At 37.8% G+C, this 27,164-nt stretch overlaps 1 protein-coding gene and 1 long non-coding RNA gene across 12 annotated transcripts in view; one reads left to right on the top strand and one right to left on the bottom strand.

Moving 5' to 3' along the window:
• TAF1A (TATA-box binding protein associated factor, RNA polymerase I subunit A) overlaps positions 1-10,478 on the bottom strand; it is a 31,561-nt gene extending 21,083 nt beyond the window's left edge. For 4 of the 11 annotated variants that reach the window (XR_012433379.1, XR_012433375.1, XM_045397538.2 and 1 more), the window contains exons 1-4: positions 10,417-10,478; positions 9,129-9,248; positions 4,799-4,968; positions 438-551 (exon numbers count right to left, since the gene is read on the bottom strand). Coding sequence is in view for 8 of the 11 variants with exons in the window: in XM_045397538.2 (XP_045253473.2) it covers positions 438-551; positions 4,799-4,968; positions 9,129-9,246 (402 nt within the window). In the remaining 3 variants the exon portion in view is untranslated. Of the gene's footprint in view, positions 1-437; positions 570-4,798; positions 4,969-9,128; positions 9,259-10,416 lie in introns of all 11 variants that reach the window. The other 7 variants (XR_012433378.1, XM_015436432.3, XM_074036915.1 and 4 more) reach the window with 6 other exon arrangements.
• A 142-nt stretch (positions 10,479-10,620) lies between these two features.
• LOC102144332 (uncharacterized) lies at positions 10,621-14,990 on the top strand. Its single transcript, XR_010585769.2, has 3 exons — positions 10,621-11,306; positions 12,125-13,022; positions 14,861-14,990. It is a non-coding gene; the product is annotated as an uncharacterized lncRNA (long non-coding RNA).
• The last annotated feature ends 12,174 nt before the right edge of the window (positions 14,991-27,164 follow it).

Below are 27,164 nucleotides of genomic sequence, written 5' to 3' on the forward strand. Positions count from 1 at the left end.
TGGAGGTCAAGATTCCACCTAAACATTAGGAGTACTAAAATATTTTCACGTATTTAAATTCCCAACTTGTTTAGCTCTTTCCTTTTTCTAAACACCAACTCTAAGCTCAAATGACTTCAGCAAACATTTCAGAATTTGACCCATCATCATACCACTGCAATCTCTGAATAACTGATTTTGGCAGCCAGAAGAAATACACAAAAAAAGGAATTTTCAGTCAGAGAACACGGGAGGTGACTGAAAATCAAGAAGTAAATGGTTCTCATAATACTCTTTTCTTTCAGTTTCTCTTATTTATCCAGATGCCTTATCCTTGTCCCACATTTTTTAGGTTAACTACCTTATCACTGACACAAGCAATTAAAAAAAAAAAAAAAGAAAGAAAGAAAGAAAAAAAGAATACCGCAAGGGTAAATTCACAAAGCCCATATTCTCACCTTTAAATAATTCATGACGCCAATATTTTTCATCCGGTCAGCAAAAGTACTGAAAGTCTCCACGTTGCTTTTGGGATGATAAAATAGAATTTCACTTCCAAGCTTCCAAATAATCTGTCAAAGCAGAAATTACTGCCAAAATGTAAAACTTTTGCCTTATTCAGTTTCTGTCTAAGATATTGTTTTCCTGATTACAACATTAATAACCTGTGATTCCTTTTCCTAGAGACCACTACCGTCAACATTTTACTCCACTTTGCCATGTAAAATTAATACTACTTCCTTATGTGATAGTTTCAACCTTCTAGATTTCTATTAAAATACCAGATGGTATAATAGTATCATTACTAATTTTAGTAGTTTAAAGAAAGGCAGTTAAGGTACATATTTCATATAAAATGTTTAATTGGCATGGAAGGACGAATATAAAGTCAGAAAATTTGGGTTCTAATAATATCGGCTTCTTCGTTGTTCTCAGCCTCATCTTCATCATCTGCAAAATGAGGGCAACAAACTACCTATTTCCTGAGAGCCCATCAAATTCTACAACTATGGACTACATTTCTTCTCTATTTAGAAGGCCAATTTAAGAATTTTCATTAGCTATGGACAAATCTTAATAAAAAAAATTTTATCCTCAGATCACCAAAACTTTGGGGGCAGAACTTGGAGCTCTTTTTTCATGAGAGCAAATCTCTATTTCTCTAACCTCAATTTAAAGTACAACAATAATACCAACTTCAAAGTAAATTAAACTGAACCATAAATCAATTATTTCTATGAACATACACATTGGTTATATGTGGATACACATACTATCACTGGTATAATTATATATGACACACATATTATCATTTGGTATAATGATCCTCATCTTCCCAACTCAGAGATATCAAGATTTCATTTGTAGAATATCACACTGTAGTATCTGGGAACTTAACGAAAACCTGGGTCTTGGATCACCTACCACCAGGGATGGGTAAATGCAGGGGGGAAAAAAAAGCAGGAAACAAAAACAAAAAAAGAAAACTTCGAGATTATTATAGCTATTCTTACACCCAGTGTACACAAAATTACATGGGACACCTGTTAAAAAGAGATATTCTATTACAGGCTCACACCTGTAATCCCAGCATTTTGGGAGGCTAAGGCAGGTGGATCACGAGGTCAGGAGATGGAGACCATCCTGGCTAACACGGTGAAACCCCATCTCTACTAAAAATACAAAAAATTAGCCAGGCGTGGTGGCAGGCGCCTGTAGTCCCGGCTACTCAGGAGGCTGAGGCAGGAGAATGGCGTGAACCCAGGAGGTGGAGCTTGCAGTGAGCCAAGATTGTGCCACTGCACTCCAGCCTGGGTGACAGAGTGAGTGAGACTCCATCTAAAAAAAAAAAGATATTCTGACTCAGTAAGACAGGGGTGTGGAGTAGAGGAATTTATACTTTCAATGAAAGCCTTCGGTGATCCAAATAGAGCCAAAGAAGTGCTCAAAAACCACTCATCCAATTCCTTCATTTTACAAAACAAAATCTGGACAAGAAGAGGCTGTAACATGTCCAATGTTTCACAGGTATATGTAACTTAAGTCCATAAATTAAATTTTCAATGAATGGTTAAACTTTTTCTTCAGCTTTCTTTTTTTTGCTTTAGAAGATAACTAATTGATGCAATGGTGACTATGTCAGTAAGACCTATGAGACACTCATGTCAAGTTATTTGTGGGTAAACTGTCTTTTACTGAAGAAATTTAGTAGTACATGCCAGGCACTGTTTTAATCCTGCCCTGTGAAATTTACATTCTATGCGGAGAGACAAACAATAACCAAGAAATATAATTAAATTGTCAAGTGTTAGGGGAAAAGAATGGAGCAGGATAAGGAGATCAGGAGTGCCATTCAGAAAGTGCAGGTTGCAGATGGAGTAAGGCAATTGCAATTTTAAATAGTCAAGGTAGGCCTCATTGAAAAGGGGCCTTGAAGGAAGGTACCTATAGTGATAGCTGAAGAAAGAGCTTTCCAAGAACTGGTTAAGGCAAAGGCAATCAGTCAGGAATATGCCTGGCCCATTCAAGTAAGAACAAGGAGACCAATGAGGATGGAAAAGAAAAAACAAGCAAGAGAATACAGGTTGAGTATCCCTTATCTGAAATCGTTGGGACCAGAAATGTTTCAGATTTGAAATTTTTTCAGCTTTTTAAATATTTGTATATACATAATGAGACTGGGGATAGGACCAAAGGCTAAACATGAAATTCACTTATGTTTCATATACACCTATACATACAGCCTGAAGGTAATTTTATACAATATTCTTGAAATTTTGCGCGCAAAACAAAATTTGTATACATGGAACCATCAGAAAGCAACGGTGTCACTATCTCATGTCAGTACTCAAAAAGCTTTGAATTTTGCAGCATTCTGGTTTTCACATTTTTGAATTCGGAATGCTCCACCTGTTTCAGGAGATGAAGTCAGAGAGGTCAAACAAGGAAAGGGAGTAAGCACATCATATAGGAATTTACAGGCAATTATGACTTTGGCTTCTACTGAATGAAATGGAAAGCCATTACAGTGTTTTCAGCAGAGGAGTGACATGATATGACATGTTTTAAAAAGCTCACTCTGAATCATTAGTCATTAGAGAAATGCAAATCATAGTCAGGATGATGCCACTTCAAAACCACAAGGACGACTATTATCAGTAAGACAGGACAATAACAAAATATTGGCAAGGACTGGAAAAATTAGAAGCCTCAGATATTACTGGTGAGAATATAAATGGTATGGCCACTTTGGAAAACAGTCTGGCAGCTCCTCAAGAGGCTAAACATAGTGTTACCATATGACCAGCAATTCCACTCCCAGGTGTAGACCCAGGAGAAATTAAAACAAATGTCCACACAAAAACCTGCACACAAATGTTCGCAGAAGCATTATTTCCAATAATCAAAAAGCAAAAACAACCTAAGTGTCTAACAGCTGATAAATGGACAAATAAAACATGGTATTTGCATATGACAAATTATTTGGCAATAAAAGTAATGAAGTACTTATACATGCTACAACATGGATAAACCATGAAAACATTATGCCAAGTCAAAGAAACCATTTACAAAAGGCCACATATTGTACGGAACCACTTATATGAAATATCCAGAATAGAAAATAGATTAGGCTGGGCACAGTGGCTCACGCTTGTAATACCAGCACCTTAGGGACGCCGAGGCGGACAGATCACTTGAGGCCAGGAGTTGAAACCGTGTCTTCACTAAAAATACAAAAAATTAGCTAGGTGTGGTGGTGCATGCCTGTAATCCCAGCCAACCAAGAGGCTGAGGTACAAGAATCACTTGAACCCAGGAGCTGGAGCAAAGATCATGCCACTGTACTCCAGCCTGGGCAACAGAGCAAGAATCTGTCTCAAAAGAAAACAAAAAAAGAAAAAGAAAGTAAAGATTAGTGGCTGCCAGTGTCTGGCAGCTGTGAGGAGGGATGGGGAAAGACTGCAAGTGGGTACAGGGTTTTGGTTTCATGGGAGAAAAAAAGGTTCTAAATTTAGAGTGTGGTAATGGTTGGCTGCACAACTCTGTAAACATATGAAAATACATTGAACCGTACAATTTAAATGGATGGTGGTGTATTAACAACGTCTTGGTAAAACTAAAAAAAAAAAAAATCACTCTGGTTGGAAAAAGAGAACAACTCTTTCAAGAAGTTTTGCTGAAAGAGAGTAAAACTAGGAAGCATAGTCAATGGGGGAAGTTTGGGCCAAGAGACGATTTTAAGACAGAATAGGCTGGGCATGGTGGCTCACACCTGTAATCCCAGCACTTTGGGAGGCCAAGGTGGGCAGATCATGAGGTCAAGAGATTGAGACCATCCTGGCCAACATGGTGAAACCCCATCTCTACTAAAATACAAAAAATTAGCCGGGCGTGGTGGTGCACGCCTGTAGTCCCAGCTACCCAGGAGGCTGAGGCAGAGGAATCACTTGAACCCAGGAGGTGGAGACTGCAGTGAGCCGAGATTGTGCTACTTCACTCCTGCCTGGCGACAGAGCAAGACCCTGTCTCAAAAAAAAAAAAAGAGTAACAAAATTTTTACATGATGATGGGAAACATCCATAAAGAGGGGGGAAAAGGAAGAATTATTGGAATGAATATTTTATTCTCCTTTAAAATAACAGGTAAAAAGAAGTGTGTAAATAAGGTCCCAATACAAACTCTCCACCCAAAAGTAGTTTTAGTAGCTTTTAGCAAAATCACTGAGATTCTGTAAAAGGTACTATAGGTGAAGGTGAAGCTGGAGGCAGAAACTCCTGGGAATCTATCATTTCTTCCAGCAAACTCAAACTTTGTTTACCTCAGGTGCAGCCTGCCTTTTGTAGCTATCTGAATCTTCCAAGGTCTGAAAATAACTGTACATGTATTCTGCAGCTTGCTGCCATTGGTGCTTCAGCAGAGCTTCTTGGACAAAACTTAAACAAGCACTTGTTGTCTGAGCAAAATCCTTCTTCCTTTTCCCTCCAATGGCTATAAAAATGAAAAAGAAAAGAGTTTTTATCCACAATGGCTCCAGTTCAACTATTCAAAAAACTTACTTCTGATGAGAAGTTTTAACAAGTAAACAGTAGGCATTACTTGACCCAGCCCATTTCCAGTATCAAAGCCAGCTTCACTTGAAACCAACCCTTCTACATTATATTAATTATTTTTAGCAGATAAAAAAATATCTATTTTGATGTTTTGGGGCTACTAGAGTCATCAGAGCCTTTAAATCTGATTCAATCATCCTTTAATCCTTGTGCTAAATAATTTGGGGAGAATCTCTCAAACAGGCCCCCAAAAGCACAGTCCCAGGTATTTAGAATGGGTAAAATGCCAGGTCATTCTAGGCAAACATGGTCTTTATTACCTACCCATGTTCTGCAAACTCCAAGTGGGCTTTCATTTTTTAAGGACCAAATTCCTAGTAACTCAATGATATTAAATACAAATGAGATTAAAACAGTTGCAAAAATAAACATTTATATCTCTAAAGTATTGGCAATCCCAATGTTAAGAACATTTGGGCTTAGATACAGGGCTATTATATAAATGACTAGTTACATTGCTACCTCTTCTTCTCTTCCCACAGAACTACGAGACCCCTCTAGTCCAGCTGGGTAATTGTACCCCAGTAAGTACACAAAGACCAACAGGTACTTTGCAAAGATACTTTTAAAACAATTAACTTGCAGATCTTTGATTTCCTTACATACCCTTTCCACAAGTTAATCTCGTAGACAGCTGTGCCTACATAGTCAAAGCTTCACAATCAAAATCATTACATTTTATCTGAAGGTGAAAACACAGGTGTTGAAAAAGTAAATAACTCTAACATCTCCTTTGGAAAGTCAGCCAATTCCCAATTCTTTGCTTATCAAAACTGCAGAATAACATAATTTTTTACAATAAATCATGTAATTTTTCATGAATAATTTAGAAGAAATTCAAGGACCTGATGCATGGCTATAATTAAACTCCATTCACTGCCATCTTCTTACTTATGTGACTAAGGTTTCTCAGAATTTATGTCAGCTAAAAAAAAATAGCATAATCAATGCTAAATCTTTTCTCATCCTAGAAATACATAAAAGTCACTCACAAATATATAAAAAAAAAATTGGGAAAAAGTTTTAGATAACTTTATTTAAAAAAAAAAAAAAAAGAAAGAAAGAAAGAAAAAGAGAGAGTCTTGCTCTGTCACCCAGGCTGGACCGCACTAACACAATCATAGCTCACCGTAGCCTTGACCTCCTGGGTTCAAGTGATCCTTCCTTTTGGCCTCTCAAAGTGCTGGGATTATGAGCATGAGCCACCACACCTGGCCAGCAACACTTTTAATACATGTAATATTGATCAGCTATGTACAACTATTAATGATAGCAACGTCTCAACCTAGAAAAGTTTTAATTCTTAAAACTTATAGGATATAAACACAAAAAAGTATAAATGTTGATACATAACTTTTATTGCAAGAAGTACAACAAAAAGGAACATAAAATTCCATCTATTAAAAACTTTTTCTTAATTTTTAAATGGATAATGCAAGGTATTAAAACTGTATGTCACTCCTATGCTATCTGGACTCCATCACATATAAAGTAATATATATTCATTTAAAAATACCAACGTGCTGGAAATTACAACTCTTGAAAATATTAAACATACAATAAAATATTTTCAGATGATTCCTTAAAACTGTGCAAGGTAGTACTCAATTTTTCAGAAAAAAGTAGGGGATACAAAAGTGAAAAGTTTGAAGACTACTGCGCTAGTGTTCTCAGACTTTTGAATGTACATACAAATCACCTGGGGACCTGCCCGTGCTACTCAATGTGGTCCTGGAACATGCAGCAGAAGTATCACCTGGAATCTCATTACAACTACAGAGTACTATGCCCAGCTCTCTGAATCAGCAGCTGCATTTTATAAGATCCCCACACCAAAGCTGCTCAGCGTCGGTGGCAATACCAGCCAGCCAGCCTAGGAAACTGACAAAACACCTCATCCTTACAACATCTTTTATTTACCTAAAGGAGAGAACTGTTCTCAGGCTAAGCTCCCTTCTATCGCTCAAGCTTTCACAACTGAGACTACAAATCGACTTTAGATAACTATACCTAAATGCTTGGAAAATACTTTTGTCTTCCAACCTAGCCTAGTTACCTCAGGAAAAGTTCTCTTCTCATTTCATTCTTTAATGAGCAAAAGATAGTCTTACTTGATCCTGATAACTTTAAGAAAAAAAAAATGGTCAAGGAAAACACATTTTTACATGGAATAGAGATGTACAATAAAGAACTAGTGTCATCAACCTAACTTCTAATATGCTACTCAAAGAATCTGGAAACTTATCAGTCTGTCAACAAATATTTTTTGGGCACCACTGTGTGCCAAGCACTACTGCAGGTACTCATCATACAGCTTCAATCCAGACTGGCCCTGTCTTCAAAGTTTTTGTTCTAAGGGGCTTGCTGGGCATGCCCTTCAAAGTGCCAAAAGATATCTACCAGCATAAAAAAGAAATACAGCAACTGTTAGGCAATTTTGTTTTCCTATTATGGTTAATTACCAGCACAATGTCAATATTACTTCCAAGTATTTTCTCATTGCAGACCAAAAGTATTTTGGGTTTAACAGGCTATCCACGACATATAAAATATTTCTAAGCATGTAAATTTTGGTCTTAAACCTATCTGCTTGCAGACTGACTCAGACTTTCTATAGAACACTGGTAACAGAAATATACCCAAGTATGATATAACTATAGGAAATTTAAATTATTAGTTCCCTACCAGGGATGAAGTAGCACTATCTCTGAAGTATCATTCATTCAAATCTGCCTTAAGCCATGTGCATTAATCTAGCAAAACTAAAATGAGGAAAGGCACTATTATTTTTCAACACTCACTATGCATGAGATACTATGCTAGGTACTTTACATATATTGTCTCATTTTAAAAAATATATCTCAGTGGTTAAAAGTGTAGGCTTTGAGATCAGACAAACCTGGATTTGACTTCTGATACCACCACTTACAAATTTAATGTCTTTGAGGTTCAGTTTCCTCCTACCTAAACTGCCTAGCACAAAAATTTATTGAGAATTTACTGAGATCATTAAATGAGATGATACTTAGATCGAAAGAAAAAATGGAAGCGAAATTTTAGGAGCCAAGGAATCTCTATCAAGGGGAGAAAAGTCTGGGCAAAAAAATACATATTTAAGGGCAGTAAGTAAAATGCTGGTTCAAATGTAATCCCAAATGTAAACCACTCAATACGCCAGCATACAAATAATAGCTTCTTTTATTTATACTTATATTAAATAAATTCTTATAGGGAATTTATCCCATAAAAAAACATACTTGCATTTATATTAGATAAAAATGGGGGAAATTTTATCCCATAGAAAAACATGCTTGCATTTACATTAGATAAAAATGAGGGAAAATGCTCTTTTATCTAGGCTGGGTGCAGTGACTCACACCTGTAATCCCACCACTTTGGGAGGCTGAGGAGGGCAGGTCACTTGAGGTCAAGAGTTCAAGACCAGCCTGGCCAACATGGTGAAATCCTGTCTCTACTAAAAATACAAAAACTAGCCAGGCGTGGTGGCGGGTACCTGTAATCTCAGCTACTTGGGAGGTTGAGTAGAATCACTTGAACCCGGGAGGCAGAGGTTGCAGTGAGCCGAGATCTAGCCACTGCACTCCAGTGTGGGCAACAGAGCAAGACTCTGTCTCCAAAAAAAAAAAAAAATCTATTACATGATCAATTCTATTTGAAATAATTTCAATGCAATTCAACAGCAACTTCTTGAACACTTCCTGGAAATGTTTTCCTCAATGGCAGAGACCATATCTTCTTCATCTATGACTCCCCAATATTTAATCAATGCCAGAAATAAAAGTGCTCAGTAAGTATTACTGGAAAAAATGTGTATCTAGCATAATACAGACTACTGTTAATCCAAAGTCAAAGAGTTCTAAAAGAAAAAACACTTTTTTTTGGCTTACAGCCTAAAAACACTCCACATATTCCTCTTGAAAATTAAACCAGCCTGGTTATTGATTTTGTATCCATATTGAATCTTACCATCTCCTTACATTTTAAGTTAAAATGGCTCAATGTTACTGTTTTACTTACCCACAGTTTCTACGTATGTTTGAAGCCAAGGAAAATGCATTCCTGCCCCAGTGAGCACAGATGTTTCCACTTCATCATCTGTCACAGGCCCTTTTAATTCTTCACTGAAATCACTCATACCTATTACAAACTGAGATATCAGTTACTTTCTGTACATCTTAATCCACAGTCTTCTGAGTTGTACAGAAAAACAGCTATCTTTTTATCTAATAAATACAATTTGATCAGCAAAATGCATGATACCTGTCAGCTCTTTTAAAGTAAAAAATGAATTTAACTATGTCAGCAACAGCCAAAATGAATGAGACATTAAAAAGACCGAACTACTAATGTTTCAAGTCCATATAAAGATAAGTAAGATACTGCCCCTCTAATTTAAAAAAATCTCAGGTCTAGACGAAGAAACAGCAAAACGTATAATAACAAAACAATATGAGAAGTATAATAAGAATAGTACTAGCAGCTAATATTTATTAGGCCCTTACTACGCACCAGAAGTATAAATTATCTAATTTAATCCCCACAGCAATCCTGAGGTGGGTACTATTACTTTCTTCCATGTTAAGACTGAAAAAACTGAGGGGCTTAGTGAAATGATAGAACCTGCCTAACATCACAATAAAGGTGAGGACGTTATTCTAGGAAATAGAACACTAAACTACTTAGCATGACTAGAAGTCGGGGTGTGTGTGGAGGGGGGTGCGGAAGGTGAGAAACGAACCTAAAAAAATAATCATAAGCCAAGCTGAGTTTGGACTTACTCCTAAAGATGCTCAGGGCCCCTTCCTCATTCCCCATATGAAATCGAGTATTAGTGCCCCTGATACTGCCTCCCAAATTTCCCCAATTTCCCCTCTTCTCTGCAATCCTACAGCACTACCCTAGTTCAAGACCCCTTCAAACAGTGCCTAGATTACTGCATTAGCTTTCTAAATAATTACCCTGGCTCAGATTTTGCTTCTCTGCATTACACCCAGAGAAAACCTTCTAAAATCAAATTTTGTGGCTACGAGTATGAATTATAAGTAACAAATGAATTTGAATCTGACTCATCATGTATTTTGAGGCGTAGTTACACAAATCTTCCCTTTCCAAATCCTCAAAAATCCAAATTGGTGTCCTGCAGTTGCCACGGCAACCAAAGCTTCTCTAGCCCCTTCTCTCGTTCTCAGACTCCAAGGGTTTCAGGTATTAGGAGGAAATATCAGGAGAACATGGATGAATCCTGACACACCCCTTCCCGTCCCATTTAAACGCAGGAACCACGGACGATATCTGCGGCACTTACCCGCTTAAAATTAGAGCTCCTCAGTAAAGCTAAACTCAGTCTCCGACTCCGGACCACGTGAAGAAATTCCCACCGGAAGACGGGTTAGGAGAGCTTTATATGAGCATGCGCAAAAGCTGGTTTAGGCATTCAGGCTGCGCGCGGCCCAGCTCGTAACTCCTGCGGTAGCAGGCGTATTGTTGGCCTCGCCTCGACCCCGGAAGTGACTTCTGGAAGTGACCCAGGAAGTGACAGTGAACTGCCTCTCTCCGATTAGTTTTGCCCGAGCTTTATTTCAGCTAGAAAGTGGGAGACTTTCATTTAAAATGGAAATTGGGGTGAGGGGTCGGCGGCTGGGCGAAGGGAGCATTCTAAAGCGCAGAATTTCACTACGAGAAATTCACTACGATGGGCCATTGGTTTCTGCTCGGCTCGCAGGCGCACTGCACGAGTGGAGGCGTGGCTAGTGGCTGTGACGAGACAAATCCATGCATATCCTGTTCATTGCGAGCTTGAAAGTTCTTTTCTATTACAGTTTTAGCTTTGGGTTTAATTGGTTCGACTCCCTTCTCCACAATTTGGGCGAGAATTTCTTTTGCCTTCTCAGCAAAAATTGTTCTGCGGACCCCGTCTGGTTCAACTTGCATGAGGGACGTTGAGACAAACAAATGAAATATGGGTCAAAAGTAAGACGGTTAAGGAAACGCAGTGTGCGTCTCCAACATTTGGAGGGCTGATCCGTGAAAGAAGAATCAGACCTTTTTTCTTAGCAGCAGAGAACAGAACTAGGACTAATAAGTGAAAGCTAAAGGGAGGCTGCTTTCAAGTCACAGCAAGAAAGAATTTTGTCCACAAATGAGGATGCACAAATAATAAGCTCCCCCACGAATCACTGAGTTTCCTCTGTGAAGGTGAACAATTTGGGTAGAATCAGAGTATCAGAGGGGAAATTAAAGGGTCTAGTAAGAGTTTGAGGCTGGGCACGGTGGTTCATGCCTGTAATCCCAGCACTTTGGGAGGGCAAGGCAGGCGGATCGTTTGAGTTCAGGAGTTCGAAACCAGCCTAGGCAACATGATGAAACCCCGTCCCTACAAAAAAAATTTAAAAAAATAAGCTGGGGTGGTGGTGCATGCCTCTAGTCCCAGCTACTCGAGAGGATGAGGTGGGAGGATCACCTGAGCCCGGGGAGGAGGAGGCTGCAGTGAACTGTGATCACACTACAGCACTCCAGCCTGGGCGACAGAATGAGACCCTGTCTTTAAAAAAAAAAAAAAAAAAAATTGTACATGGATTCCTTAAAATGCTACAAATAGTTGATTCTATGTTGTCTTCATAAACAATATGCAGTAGTTAAGGACTTGCAAGAAAAGTTCTTTCTGCTGCTCTTTCTGTCATTAGTTCTTGAGTCCTCACTCAAGCTTGTGCTCTAACTCTACAGGCAGGGCTAACATAAATTATGCATAGTTCAGGAGAGCACACACAAAATAACATACATAATCATTACTTTCTTGACTAGAGGCTTAGTCTGGCTACTTTTCTCCCATTGGCTTGAGGTATAAATTCACCAAAACCAGCCCAGAAATTATTTTACATGGCTGAAAGTTTATGTTCTCCCGAAAGTGAGGAAGAACTTTCTGATTTTCCTTGAAGTTCTCAAACACCTCTAAGGAGCAGTAGGAAACAATGGGAATAACTTAATGTGCCCTACCTACCTTTTTTCTTTCCCAGGCGACAATTCTGACGGAAAATGTGTTGGAGAGAAGAGATTTTAAAAAATCAACTAGATCACATCCAATAGCATAAACAAGAAGGAAGGAGGGAAGTTGCGGTGGCAAGCACCTGTAGTCCTAGCTACTCCGGAGGCTGAGGCAGGAAGCTCGCTGAGCTCAAAAGTTCAAAAGCTCGATGCCATCCTGGACAACATAGCAAGACCACGTCTAAAAAAAAAAAAAAAAAAGACGTGACAAATATGAAAACATAAAGCATGCAAAAGACTTTTCTAGATTTCAATCTATAAGAAAGCATGTCCTAAGAAAAAGATGTTCTTAACAATTGCTTTGTACTAAACAGCAACTTAATATGGTGATGAATTATGTTGTTTTTAAAGTTGCAAACTGTCATTTCAGGAATATTATTTCCATGAACGCTTCCTGTACAATCTGTTAAAGGATAAACTTCACACAGCCAAACAGTTGAAGAGACTTCATCATAAATAGACTATCCTATATCACAGCTAACAAGAACAAAAAAGGAATGTGGTATGAAAGCATAAAAACAAAAATATCTCAGAAAATCATATAGAGAAAACTAAAATACATGGGCTAGAATTCCACCCCAGGGACTGTATCCTCAAAGACACAGTTTTTTCTTCTTTTTTTTTCATGTTTCAGTGCTCTGAGTAGCTACAAAAAGAAGACCAGCCTATCCTGCTGGAGAGAGTGGCCAGGTGAAGAAAGAGCCCTTGGAGTGTGAAAGACCACAGGGAAAGAGAGGCCACATGGAACAAACAGTCAGCACCTTGGTTTTGGACATGTGAAGAAATTCATCTCAGACTGTGTATCCTAAATCAGGCACTTGCCAAATGCAACTACATGAGCAAGACCAGTTGACAACACACGGAACAGAGGTGAGCTGTTCTCAGCCCTATACTCACAAAATTATGAGCAATAAAACGGTTGTTATTTTAAGTCACTGATGTTTGCACTGATTTCTTACATAGGAATAGATAAATGAAACACAGATATTGATCATTTGCATCTTCTCTCTTTTTTATGACTACTCTTGTTGGAGATTACCAGTTTATTTCTGCCATGGTTAGAAAACAAACTCTGAAATTTTGATACTTTAAAGTTTTTTGAGACTTACTGTGCCCATAATATAGTCTATCTTGGTAAATGTTCTATGAGCAGTAGACAAGAATAAGTATTCTGTAGTTACTGAGCATTGTGTCCATCAACGTCAATGTGATTAAGGTGGTTAATAGTTTTCTTCGGATCTTCTATATTGTATTGATTGTTTTGTGTGTAGTGTTACTATTAATTATTGAGATAGGAGTGTAAAACTCAAACTGTGGTTGTGAATTTGCCACTTTCTTTAGTTTTGTCAGCTTTTCTTTTGCATTTTTGTATCTCTGTTATTGGGCATATAAACATTTGTGGTTCTTGTGTCTTCTTGATGAATTGACCATTTTATCATTATGAAATGTCTTCATCGCTGATAATACTCCTTATCTTGAAGTCTAATTCATTCGATATTAGTATAGCCACTATAGCCTTCCTGGCTTACTGTTTACTGTTAGATCTTTATCCATCCTTTTACTTTCAACCTGTGTTTTTTAATTTAATGTGCTTCTGTTACAGACAACAGATAGTTGAGTTTAAGTCTATCATTTTGCTATTTGTTTTTGATTTGTCCCATTAGTTTTGTATTCCTTTGTTCTCCACTTTCTGCTTTCTTTTGGGTTAATTAATGTTTTTGTATTTCATCTTAATCCCTCTGTTGGCTTTAATTATATCTTTTTGCATTATTGCTTTACAGTGTTTCTGAGAATTATCATATACATTCTTATCACAGCCTTAGAGTTAAAATTATGATACTTCATGTAAAATAAAACAGCCTTGCAGTAGTAAAGTTCTACTTACCACCTCCCTAAGTCCTTTGTGCTTTGTTGTCATATATATAACATCTATGCACATTGTTATTTTTGCCTTAGTCATATGTATTTCAAAGAAATTAAGAGAAGAAAAATATATATTACCTTTTATGTATTTACCTACATTTTACTATTTCCAGTTCTTTTCATTTCTTCCTGTTTGTGGTGAATTATCTTTAAAAATAGCTGTCAAAAAGTATTCACATTCTTGTATGTGCATGTTGCTTCTACCTTTAAGAAATAGAATCAGCCGGGCATGGTGGTTCATGTCTGTAATCCCAGCACTTTGGGAGGTCAAGGCAGGTGGATCACAAGGTCAGGAATTCGAGATCAGCTTGGACAACATGGTAAAACCCTGTCTCTACTAAAAATACACACACACACACACACACACACACACACACACACACACAAATTAGCTGGACGTGGTGGCACATACCTGTAATCCCAGCTTCTTGGGAGACTGAGGCAGGAGAATCGCTTGAACTTAAGAAGCAGAGGTTGCAGTGAGCCGAGATCACACCATTACACTCCAGCGTGGGTGACAGAGTGAGACTCTGTCTCAAAAAAGAAAGAAAAGAAAAAAAGAAACAGAATCTATGTTCCCACCCCTTGAATCTGGGCTGGTTTTTTAACTTGCTTTGATGAACAAAACATCGTGAAAGTGATGTCATACCAATTCTAGGCCTAGCCCCTAAGAAGCCATACACCTTTACTTTTATCCTCTAGAAATCTGGCCAACAAATAAATAAGTTTAGAGTAGATTACTAAAGAATGAAAAACATTTCAGCCAACCATCCCAACCATTTCAGCCACACAGCTGAACTACCGGACATGTGAATGAAGCTAGTTTGGAAGTTCCAGCCCTGGCTAAACACCCAGCTGAGTGCAGCCACCTGAGTGACCCCAGCCAATAATATCCAGAGCAGGAGAATCATCCAGGTAAGCAAAGCTATAGAATAGGGAGAAATAATAAATGATTATTATTTTAAATTACTAAATCTATTATATCAAAAGGATAACTAAAACATTACAGATTTCAGTTTCCATCTGGTATGTCATCTTTCATCCTAAAGAATTTTTTTTAGCATTGCTTACAGTGGAGGTCTATTGGTGTTGAATTTTCTGTTTTTATTTATCTGAAAATATCGATTCTGTCTTCAGTTTTGAAGGATTTTCTTCTAGATATAGGATTCTGGATTAGCAGTTTTTATACATCATCAGCACTTTAAGCCCTCTGATAATTTTAACCTCTTGTTTTTGATGAGAAGTCAGCTATCACTTTATTATTTTTGTCCATGCATAATGTATTATGTTTCTCAGACTGCCTGTAAAACTTTTCTTTCCCAATACTTGGTTATTTGCAGTTTGACCATAATGTGTCTAGGTGTGATTTTCTCTGTAATTAGCCTATTTGGTATTCACTGAGTTTCCTAGATTTGTCCATTTGCTTTACGATAACTTGGGATATTTTCAGCCATTATTGTCTTAAATATTTTTTCTGTGCAATTATGCTTCTGCTCCCTTTCTGGGACTCCAATTATATGTATGTAAGACCACTCCATATTGATATGTACCAAGACTCAGTTCATTTTTTTCCTGAGCTTTAGACTGAATACTTTTATTGATCTATCATCAAGTTAAATTTTGTTGTTTTTGCAGTGTCCAGTCTACTGATAAGCCCATATTGTGAATTTTAAAATTCAAATTCTGTACTTCTTAGTTCTTGAAATATGTCTTTTTTAAAAAAAGTTTTCATTTATATGCTGATATCCCATTTATTATGACTCTATTCCTTTAAGTCCTTGAAAGTACAAAAGCTAGGTTAAATTTTTTTTCTGCTAATCCCAACATCTGGATCATCTCACAGACATTTTTTTTAATAGACTGCCTTTTCTCTTATGGTACACATCTTTCTACCTCTGTGGATATCTGATAAAACTTAATTGTATACTGGACATTTGTAGTGATATTTATAGGGAATCTGGATTGTGTTGGCTTATTTAAATTATATTATGTTAAATTATATTATGTTTTGTGTGGCATGCAGCTTAATTAGTGGTGGATTCTTTGGGTCATGTGAAATTTTCATTTTCAGTATAAGTCTTATTTGGTTTTAAATTTAGTCCTAGCATATTCCCCTTACTCTTTTGTATGGGTCTTTCTCCTAAGGCTTGGTTCTGGATTCTCAATTAAGTGCTCAAGGTATTAGTGAAGTTACTCCACTGCTAGGTTGGAAATCTAATGTCTTCCAGCACTGCCTCACCCTTAGTATCACTCTTCAGCCTTTCCCCTACAGCAGGCAAGCTCTGCTAAGTCTTGCAAGGTCTCGCCTGGCACATCTGTATCCTCAGTGAATTTCCATACAAGCTTTCAGTATTACCCCCTTCTCTGTCTCCGTCTCTCTCTCTCTCTCTCTCCCCTCCCCTCCCCCTTCTCTGTCTCTTTCGCTCTCCTCTCTCTGTCTCTTCCTCTCTCTCTCTCTCTCTTTCACACACACACACACACACACACACACACACACACACAGAGAGAGAGAGAGAGAGAGAGAGAGAGAGAGAGAGAGAGCGCTCAGATATTCTAGCCTACAAAATTTCAGCCATTCCAACAACCTTGAACTCCGATAATTTCCTCCTCAACTCAGCAAAGCCACCACTTTACTTAAGTGTCTCCTTCCTGATTATGGAGTTCACCTGCGTGTTTTGCGCTCATGGATCAGTCACGTGCTGCCTGTTTATCATTGCCTGAAAACAGTTGCTTTAAGTAGTTTTTCTAGTTTCTTACTCGTTTGTGACAGGAAGGCAAGTCCAGTACCAGGTACTTAGTCATGGTTCAAAGCGAACATACTAACTTCCTTATACACTTTTCCATCATTCGTGGTGAAGACACTCATTAAACGGCAAATTATAGAGAAACTCTGTAGCATCTCTTTTAATGTCCATGAAAACCAAAATCAGCTGAAGGAGTAAACCCCAACATGGGTCTACGAAAAATAAGCTGGCCAAAATTTATGAGGCAATATGACTTAAATGATCATATGTTTTACCAATAGTTTTATAAGCATGAAATCCACAATAACTAGACAAATAAATGTTAACAGATGGACTCAAAACTTTTTACTGCAATTCAATATAGTCCTTTATGATACTTTATTAGATGATAGTTCTGAAATTATTATAAAATACTAATGAACATAACAGATTAAAACGTTCTTTTCAACTGTTTTGAAACACGTTGTCATTTTCTACAACCCAAAGATTAGATACACCTCAAAATGCGCTAGAAAATACATTTCTTAAACCTCATCAAAATGAACTTCATTTGTTGTTTTTCACCTTTGACATGACACAGTGCCAAGATTTCTAGCTCTGTAGGGAGGAGACGTTGGTCCCAACAATTAGCAGCTCCTTGATCCCATTTCATACAACCGATTCTAGCAATAAAAAAAGAAAAAAAAATGCACATGTATTCTGCTGACCTTTCATTTACAATCTATATCAGGAGTCAGCAAACATTTTCTGTAGAGACAGAGAGTAAGTATTTTAGATTTTGCATGTCATACAGTCTTTGTCATAACCACTTGACTCTGCTGCTATATAGCATTAAAACAGCCATAGACAATATAGTAATGAATTAGCATGTCTGTGTTCTATTAAAACTTTATTTACAAAAGCAGATGTGAGGCTGGATTTAGCTCATGGGCCATAGTTTGCTAACCATTGCTCTGGAGTACCTATAAAGGTTTATACTCACAATAGAGGTTTGGTTGTGCTATATAACTAAATATGTATATATATGTATATACATAAATATAGTTTTAAAGACACATAGTCATATTGGTGGTGATTTTTGTGTCCAAAAAGAGATCTACTAAAAAATTACTGATGTCATCATGCATCTCAGTCATTATGACAGTCATTAACTCTATATTGCTTCTTCTGCAATCTCGAACATACAACTAGTAGATGTCAATGCTAGGAGTGAGTTTGCTGTTCTGTAGTGGAGGGCACTGATTATAATGGGGTAAATGAGGTCAACCATCATGAACCGATACATATTTATTTAATTTCAATTTCAGTTGTCATTCTAACGACCATGTACTAAGTCTCAACCTATATTCCCTAGGTCCTAATTGAGAAACATGTGCTTTAATTAAAATAAAGAAAAAGTCCTTCACATCCATTCCAAATAGGTCAAATTGTATCAATGGTTCAACTATTAACACGCACACACACACAAACAATAGAACTCATTAACGTGTAAATTTGAGGTAAGATAGTGCAGAAGAGGGAACAAATGTGAGAATGTGGAAGTAGAACAATATAAGACCCCTTTTGTGTTCGTTTTTTTAACTTTCTGTTTCAGTGGGTACATGCGCAGGTTTGTTATACAGGTAAATTGTATGTCTCAGGGGTTTGGTGCACAGATTATTTCAACACTCAACTAATAAATAAGCATAGTACCTGATAGGTAATTTTTCAGTCCTCATTCTCCTTCCACCCTCCACCCTCAAGTAGCCCCTGTGTTCTTTCTTTGTGTCCATGTGTACTCAATGTTTAGCTACCATTTATGGGTAAGAACATACAGTAATTGGTTTTCTGTTTCTGTATTAATTAGCTTAGGATAATGGCCTCCAGCTCTATCCATGTTGCTGCAAAGAACATGATCTCATTCTTTCTTATGGCTACGTAGTATTCCATGGTCTTCCGTGGTATTCCATTTTCTTATCCACCCTACCATTGTATAAGTATTCCCTTTTCTCTGCGACCTCACCAGCATCTGTTATGTTTTGACTTTTTAATAATAGATAGGATCCCTTTTGGAGGTCAGGAAATATAAATTCAGAAGTGTGAGACATCCTTTAAGGTGATGTTAGCTTTAAATGAAAAAAAAAAAAATGTGAAGCAAAGTCAGTTGAATATGGAAAGACTTTTGAGTTTATGTGGGTTTTACTGTTTTTGTTTTTATATTGATGTTATAATCTTCTCCTTTTTGCTGGTAAGAGAAACTACAGAAAACAGAATGTTTACAACCACAGGTGCCTTGTTAACTGATCAAATTTTAACAAAAGTCTCAAGCAGTGCATCTCAAACTGGGAGGGTGGTATCATTCCCACTAAGGGGAGTTTGGAAATGCGTGGGAGCAATTTTTATTTTGCTACCATGACTAGGGATGCTACTAAAAGTTCACGACCAGGGCATGGATGTTACACATTTGCACAGATAATATGCTCTGGTCCTTTACCTAACTGCAACTGTGTTTTCCTATAGCTCTGTCTAAAGGGATAAGGGCCTTCCTGAAGTCATATTATTTTCTTATCCATTTAAATGCAATGTTTAATTATTTTGTGTGTCATGACTAGTAAATGTATTTAAGATAATTATGAGAAGCGATAAAAGCATGACTAGTATAGGAGCTTAATGATGGCTTCTGGCTTATACTTTCTAATTGAAGACTTCACATTCATTTGAAATGGTGATAAAATTCTCAAATGTCCCAAAAAATATCTCAACCTCTGATTGCAAACAAAAACTAAGGTCTTTCAGATAGCAATCATTATTCTTTCTCTCTTCTGTAGAAGTTCCAAGAGAGCTTGGGCAGAAATATTTTAAATACTAAATGCAAGTTGAAGCTTTGCTTTTCTTTAAAAATGGTATATAGAAAATAATCTACAAATATATAGTGTGACTCTGGTGTTAATTTCCAATCCCTACTTTCTAGAGCTGTGGCTGTCTTTAAATGTGCCTAGTCTGCATTGGAATGTGCAGTAAATGTAAAATATACTTCAGATTTCAAAGACTCTATGTGAAATAAAGACTGTAAAATATCTCATTAATAATTTTTATATTGATAATGAGTTGAAATGATAATTTGCATAGATTTGGTTAAATAGAACATATTATTAAAATTAAGATCACCTATTTTGTTTAACTTTTTTTAAAAATTAATTTATTATTATTATTATACTTTAAGTTCTAGGGTACATGTGCATAATGTGCAGGTTTGTTACATATGTATACTTGTGCCATGTTGGTGTGCTGCACCAATCAACTCGTCAGCACCCATCAACTCATCATTTACATCAGGTATAACTCGAGTGCAATCCCTCCCCCCTCCCCCCTCCCCATGACAGGCCCCGGTGTGTGATGTTCCCCTTCCCGAGTCCAAGTGATCTCATTGTTCAGTTCCCACCTATGAGTGAGAACATGCAGTGTTTGGTTTTCTGTTCTTGTGGTAGTTTGCTAAGAATGATGGTTTCCAGCTGCATCCATGTCCCTACAAAGGACACAAACTCATCCTTTTTTATGGCTGCATAGTATTCTATGGTGTATATGTGTCACATTTTCTTAATCCATTCTGTCACTGATGGACATTTGGGTTGATTCCAAGTCTTTGCTATTGTGAATAGTGCCGCAGTAAACATACGTGTGCATGTGTCTTTATCGCAGCATGATTTATAATCCTTTGGGTGTATACCCAGTAATGGGATGGCTGGATCACATGGTACATCTAGTTCTAGATCCTTGAGGAATCGCCATACTGTTTTCCATAATGGTTGAACTAGTTTACAATCCCACCAACAGTGTAAAAGTGTTCCTATTTCTCCACATCCTCTCCAGCACCTGTTGTTTCCTGACTTTTGAATGATCGCCATTCTAACTGGTGTGAGATGGTATCTCATTGTGGTTTTGATTTGCATTTCTCTGATGGCCAGTGATGATGAGCATTTTTTCATGTGTCTGTTGGCTGTATGAATGTCTTCTTTTGAGAAATGTCTGTTCATATCCTTTGCCCACTTTTTGATGGGGTTGTTTGTTTTTTTCTTGTAAATTTGTTTGAGTTCTTTGTAGGTTCTGGATATGAGCCCTTTGTCAGATGAGTAGATTGCAAAAATTTTCTCCCATTCTGTAGGTTGCCTGTTCACTCTGATGGTAGTTTCTTTTGCTGTGCAGAAGCTCTTTAGTTTAATTAGATCCCATTTGTCAATTTTGGCTTTTGCCGCCGTTGCTTTTGGTGTTTTAGACATGAAGTCTTTGCCCATGCCTATATCCTGAATGGTACTACCTAGGTTTTCCTCTAGGGTTTTTATGGTATTAGATCTAACATTTAAGTCTCTAATCCATCTTGAATTAATTTTCGTATAAGGAGTAAGGAAAGGATCCAGTTTCAGCTTTCTACTTATGGCTAGCCAATTTTCCCAGCACCATTTATTAAATAGGGAATCCTTTCCCCATTTCTTGTTTCTCTCAGGTTTGTCAAAGATCAGACGGCTGTAGATGTGTGGTATTATTTCTGAGGACTCTGTTCTGTTCCATTGGTCTAGATCTCTGTTTTGGTACCAGTACCATGCTGTTTTGGTTACTGTAGCCTTGTAGTATAGTTTGAAGTCAGGTAGCGTGATGCCTCCAGCTTTGTTCTTTTGACTTAGGATTGTCTTGGAGATGCAGGCTCTTTTTTGGTTCCATATGAACTTTAAAGCAGTTTTTTCCAATTCTGTGAAGAAACTCATTGGTAGCTTGATGGGGATGGCATTGAATCTATAAATAACCTTGGGCAGTATGGCCATTTTCATGATATTGATTCTTCCTATCCATGAGCATGGTATGTTCTTCCATTTGTTTGTGTCCTCTTTTATTTCACTGAGCAGTGGTTTGTAGTTCTCCTTGAAGAGGTCCTTTACATCCCTTGTAAGTTGGATTCCTAGGTATTTTATGCTCTTTGAAGCAATTGTGAATGGAAGTTCATTCATGATATGGCTCTCTGTTTGTCTGTTACTGGTGTATAAGAATGCTTGTGATTTTTGCACATTAATTTTGTATCCTGAGACTTTGCTGAAGTTGCTTATCAGCTTAAGGAGATTTTGGGCTGAGACAATGGGATTTTCTAAATATACAATCATGTCATCTGCAAACAGGGACAATTTGACTTCTTCTTTTCCTAATTGAATACCCTTTATTTCTTTCTCTTGCCTGATTGCCCTAGCCAGAACTTCCAACACTATGTTGAATAGGAGTGGTGAGAGAGGGCATCCCTGTCTTGTGCCAGTTTTCAAAGGAAATTTTTCCAGTTTTTGCCCATTCAGTATGATATTGGCTGTGGGTTTGTCATAAATAGCTCTTATTATTTTGAGGTACGTTCCATCAATACCGAATTTATTGAGCGTTTTTAGCATGACGGGCTGTTGAATTTTGTCAAAAGCCTTTTCTGCATCTATTGAGATAATCATGTGGTTCTTGTCTTTGGTTCTGTTTATATGCTGGATTATGTTTATTGATTTGCGAATGTTGAACCAGCCTTGCATCCCAGGGATGAAGCCCACTTGATCATGGTGGATAAGCTTTTTGATGTGCTGCTGAATCCGGTTTTCCAGTATTTTATTGAGGATTTTTGCATCGATGTTCATCAGGGATATTGGTCTAAAATTCTCTTTTTTTGTTGTGTCTCTGCCAGGCTTTGGTATCAGGATGATGTTGGCCTCATAAAATGAGTTAGGGAGGATTCCCTCTTTTTCTATTGATTGGAATAGTTTCAGAAGGAATGGTACCAGCTCCTCCTTGTACCTCTGGTAGAATTCAGCTGTGAATCCATCTGGTCCTGGACTTTTTTTCGTTGGTAGGCTATTAATTATTGCCTCAATTTCAGAGCCTGCTATTGGTCTATTCAGGGATTCAACTTCTTCCTGGTTTAGTCTTGGAAGAGTGTAAGTGTCCAGGAAATTATCCATTTCTTCTAGATTTTCTAGTTTATTTGCATAGAGGTGTTTATAGTATTCTCTGATGGTAGTTTGTATTTCTGTGGGGTCGGTGGTGATATCCCCTTTATTTTTTATTGCATCTATTTGATTCTTCTCTCTTTTCTTCTTTATTAGTCTTGCTAGTGGTCTGTCAATTTTGTTGATCTTTTCAAAAAACCAACTCCTGTATTCACTGATTTTTTGGAGGGTTTTTTGTGTCTCTATCTCCTTCAGTTCTGCTCTGATCTTAGTTATTTCTTGCCTTCTGCTAGCTTTTGAATGTGTTTGCTCTTGCTTCTCTAGTTCTTTTAATTGTGATGTTAGAGTGTCAATTTTAGATCTTTCCTGCTTTCTCTTGTGGGCATTTAGTGCTATAAATTTCCCTCTACACACTGCTTTAAATGTGTCCCAGAGATTCTGGTATGTTGTATCTTTGTTCTCATTGGTTTCAAAGAACTTCTTTATTTCTGCCTTCATTTCATTATATACCCAGTAGTCATTCAGGAGCAGGTTGTTCAGTTTCCATGTAGTTGAGCGGTTTTGATTGAGTTTCTTAGTCCTGAGTTCTAGTTTGATTGCACTGTGGTCTGAGAGACAGTTTGTTATAATTTCTGTTCTTGTACACTTGCTGAGGAGTGCTTTACTTCCAATTATGTGGTCAATTTTGGAGTAAGTGCGATGTGGTGCTGAGAAGAATGTATATTCTGTTGATTTGGGGTGAGAGTTCTATAGATGTCTATTAGGTCTGCTTGCTGCAGAGATGAGTTCAATTCCTGGATATCCTTGTTAACTTTCTGTCTCGTTGATCTGTCTAATGTTGACAGTGGAGTGTTGAAGTCTCCCATTATTATTGTATGGGAGTCTAAGTCTCTTTGTAAGTCTCTAAGGACTTGCTTTATGAATCTGGGTGCTCCTGTATTGGGTGCATATATATTTAGGATAGTTAGCTCTTCCTGTTGAATTGATCCTTTTACCATTATGTAATGGCCTTCTTTGTCCCTTTTGATCTTTGATGGTCTAAAGTCTGTTTTATCAGAGACTAGGATTGCAACCCCTGCTTTTTTTTGTTCTCCATTTGCTTGGTAAATCTTCCTCCATCCCTTTATTTTGAGCCTATGTATGTCTCTGCGTGTGAGATGGGTCTCCTGAATACAGCAGACTGATGGGTCTTGACTCTTTATCCAGTTTGCCAGTCTGTGTCTTTTAATTGGAGCATTTAGTCCATTTACATTTAAGGTTAAGATTGTTATATGTGAACTTGATCCTGCCATTATGATATTAACTGGTTATTTTGCTCGTTAGTTGATGCAGTTTCTTCCTAGCCTAAATGGTCTTTACATTTTGGCATGTTTTTGCAATGGCTGGTACCGGTTGTTCCTTTCCATGTTTAGTGCTTCCTTCAGGGTCTCTTGTAAGGCAGGCCTAGTGGTGACAAAATCTCTAAGTATGCTTATCTGTAAAGGATTTTATTTCTCCTTCACTTATGAAACTTAGTTTGGCTGGATATGAAGTTCTGGGTTTAAAATTCTTTTCTTTAAGAATGTTGAATATTGGCCCCCACTCTCTTCTGGCTTGTAGAGTTTCTGCCAAGAGATCTGCTGTTAGTCTGATGGGCTTCCCTTCGTGGGTAACCCGACCTTTCTCTCTGGCTGCCCTTAAGATTTTTTCCTTCATTTCAACTTTGGTGAATCTGACAGTTATGTGTCTTGGAGTTGCTCTTCTCGAGGAGTATCTTTGTGGCGTTCTCTGTATTTCCTGGATTTGAATGTTGGCCTGCCCTACTAGGTTGGGGAAGTTCTCCTGGATGATATCCTGAAGAGTGTTTTCCAACTTGGTTCCATTTTCCCCCTCACTTTCAGGCACCCCAATCAGACGTAGATTTGGTCTTTTTACATAATCCCATTCTTCTTGCAGGCTTTGTTCATTTCTTTTTCTTCTTTTTTCTTTTGGTTTCTATTCTCGCTTCATTTTGTTCATTTGATCCTCAATCGCTGATACTCTTTCTTCCAGTTGATCGAGTCGGTTACTGAAGCTTGTGCATTTGTCACGTATTTCTCGTGTCATGGTTTTCATCTCTTTCATTTCGTTTATGACCTTCTCTGCATTAATTACTCTAGCCATCAGTTCTTCCACTTTTTTTTCAAGATTTTTAGTTTCTTTGCACTGGATACGTAATTCCTTCTTTAGCTCTGAGAAGTTTGATGGACTGAAGCCTTCTTCTCTCATCTCGTCAATGTCATTCTCCATCAAGCTTTGATCCGTTGCTGGCGATGAGCTGCACTCCTTTGCCAGGGGAGATGCGCTCTTATTTTTTGAATTTCCAGATTTTCTGCCCTGCTTTTTCCCCATCTTTGTGGTTTTATCTGCCACTGGTCTTTGATGATGATGGTGACGTACTGATGGGGTTTTGGTGTAGGTGTCCTTCCTGTTTGATAGTTTTCCTTCTAACAGTCAGGACCCTCAGCTGTAGGTCTGTTGGAGATTGCTTGAGGTCCACTCCAGACCCTGTTTGCCTGGGTGTCAGCAGCAGAGGCTCAGTTGAAAATGCAGAAATCACCGGTCTTCTGTGTCGCTCGCGCTGGGAGTTGGAGACTGGAGCTGTTCCTATTCGGCCATCTTGCTCCGCCCTTGTTTAACTTTTTAAAATGTGACTTCTAGAAAATTCAAATTGTGTATGTAGCTAACACATTTCTATTGGACAGCATTGTTCTAGGGAATCAGTGAGAAATAAACAAAAGTAGGTTGCAGGTCATGTTTAGATGTAGGTCATGTTTAGATGCTATATGTAATGATTCTGGTTGAATGTCATTCACTGATCCTCTTATGTATTCCATACCATTTCACATTCCACATGTATTTAGATAGCAGTGAACTTCCATACCAATTACAGCATACTCTTATTTTTTCTGTGTCAGTTGATCAGTATCCACACTTGAGTATAGTTTTCATAATGGTACTTATGTTCCTGTTTCTAATTTTATACTACATGTATCAATAAAAAACGCTGAAGATTCAGGAGGTTTGTCTTAATGTATGATCTATAACAAATCAGCTGTGATTGTATAGTATTCTCAGAAATCTATTTTCTCCTTCTCAGTTCTCAGTGTCTCCTCTAGAAGGCGCTTTCAATTTTCCAACCACAGCTTGGGAGGCTGTTCCAGTCTTGCTGACTTTTAGTGAGAAGAAAACAGTTTCCAGTGAAGGTACTATCTAAAAATGTCTCCTTTGTGTAGAAGTCATTGGTTTGCCATCAAACAATTCTTTTTTTTTTTTTTTTTTTTTTTGAGACGGAGTCTCACGCTGTTGCCCAGGCTGGAGTGCAGTGGCGCGATCTCGGCTCACTGCAAGCTCCGCCTCCTGGATTCACGCCATTCTCCTGCCTCAGCCTCCTGAGTAGCTAGGACTACAGGCGCCCGCCACCGCGCCCAGCTAATTTTTTGTATTTTTAGTAGAGACGGGGTTTCACTGTGGTCTTGATCTCCTGACCTTGTGATCCGCCCGCCTCGGCCTCCCAAAGTGCTGGGATTACAGGCTTGAGCCACCGCGCCCAGCCGGTTTGCCATCAAACAATTCTTGTTGCGTCATCAAACATCTCTTGACTGTAACAGCTTGCAATTTTGCTGTTTAATTATTTATATAACATAAGTAGACAATCTTTTTATGTAGTATCTGATTGCCTTCTCAAAGAAACACTATAAAGTTTTGACTTTAGCCCCAATTTTCTAGAAGAGAGATCTGAGACTCAGAAAAGCTAATGGCTTGCCTATAGTCACACAATTAGACTTCTGATTCCTAGCCAATGCTTTTGACTCTATTCCCTGCCTCCACTGTTGCCCTGGTAGGGAAGTAATTTATATCTGAAAATTACATGGAAAAGCCAAACTGTGGAAATTGAGTTGTACAGGCCACACCCTGCAATCTGTTCTACATTTGTTTCAAAGCACCAAATATTTGACTTCTGTGGAAATGGTGCCAAGGTAAATTAGGTGGAACCGGAAACAGGAACTTGCGTGTATGTCTGTATATTAGTAGCAATTTGAGATGTTTGAGTTTCTTTCTTTGTACAATAGAAATTGGAATAATATTTGCCAGGACTAGACAAATAGTACATGCTGATAGACCTTATATTATGGATGACTCATTCCCAATAGATCATAGCCTTTGACATGACTTTTTAGTTGTTGGGAGAGATTTTTCCCTACTAACCATGCCCAACACAAACTTCTGTTCTTACTGGCTTTCAGAACAAGATACTTGCATAAATTCCCCTGTAGTTATATGCTCCCTTTACTTAAAATCTGATAGCTTTCTGTATTTTATTCTATTAAATCTAAATTCTCATGCTGATTTTCAAGGGCTCTCAATAATCTGACCCATCCTAG

This window comes from Macaca fascicularis, chromosome 1, assembly GCF_037993035.2.
Source record: "Macaca fascicularis isolate 582-1 chromosome 1, T2T-MFA8v1.1".
Classification (NCBI taxonomy): domain Eukaryota; kingdom Metazoa; phylum Chordata; class Mammalia; order Primates; family Cercopithecidae; genus Macaca; species Macaca fascicularis.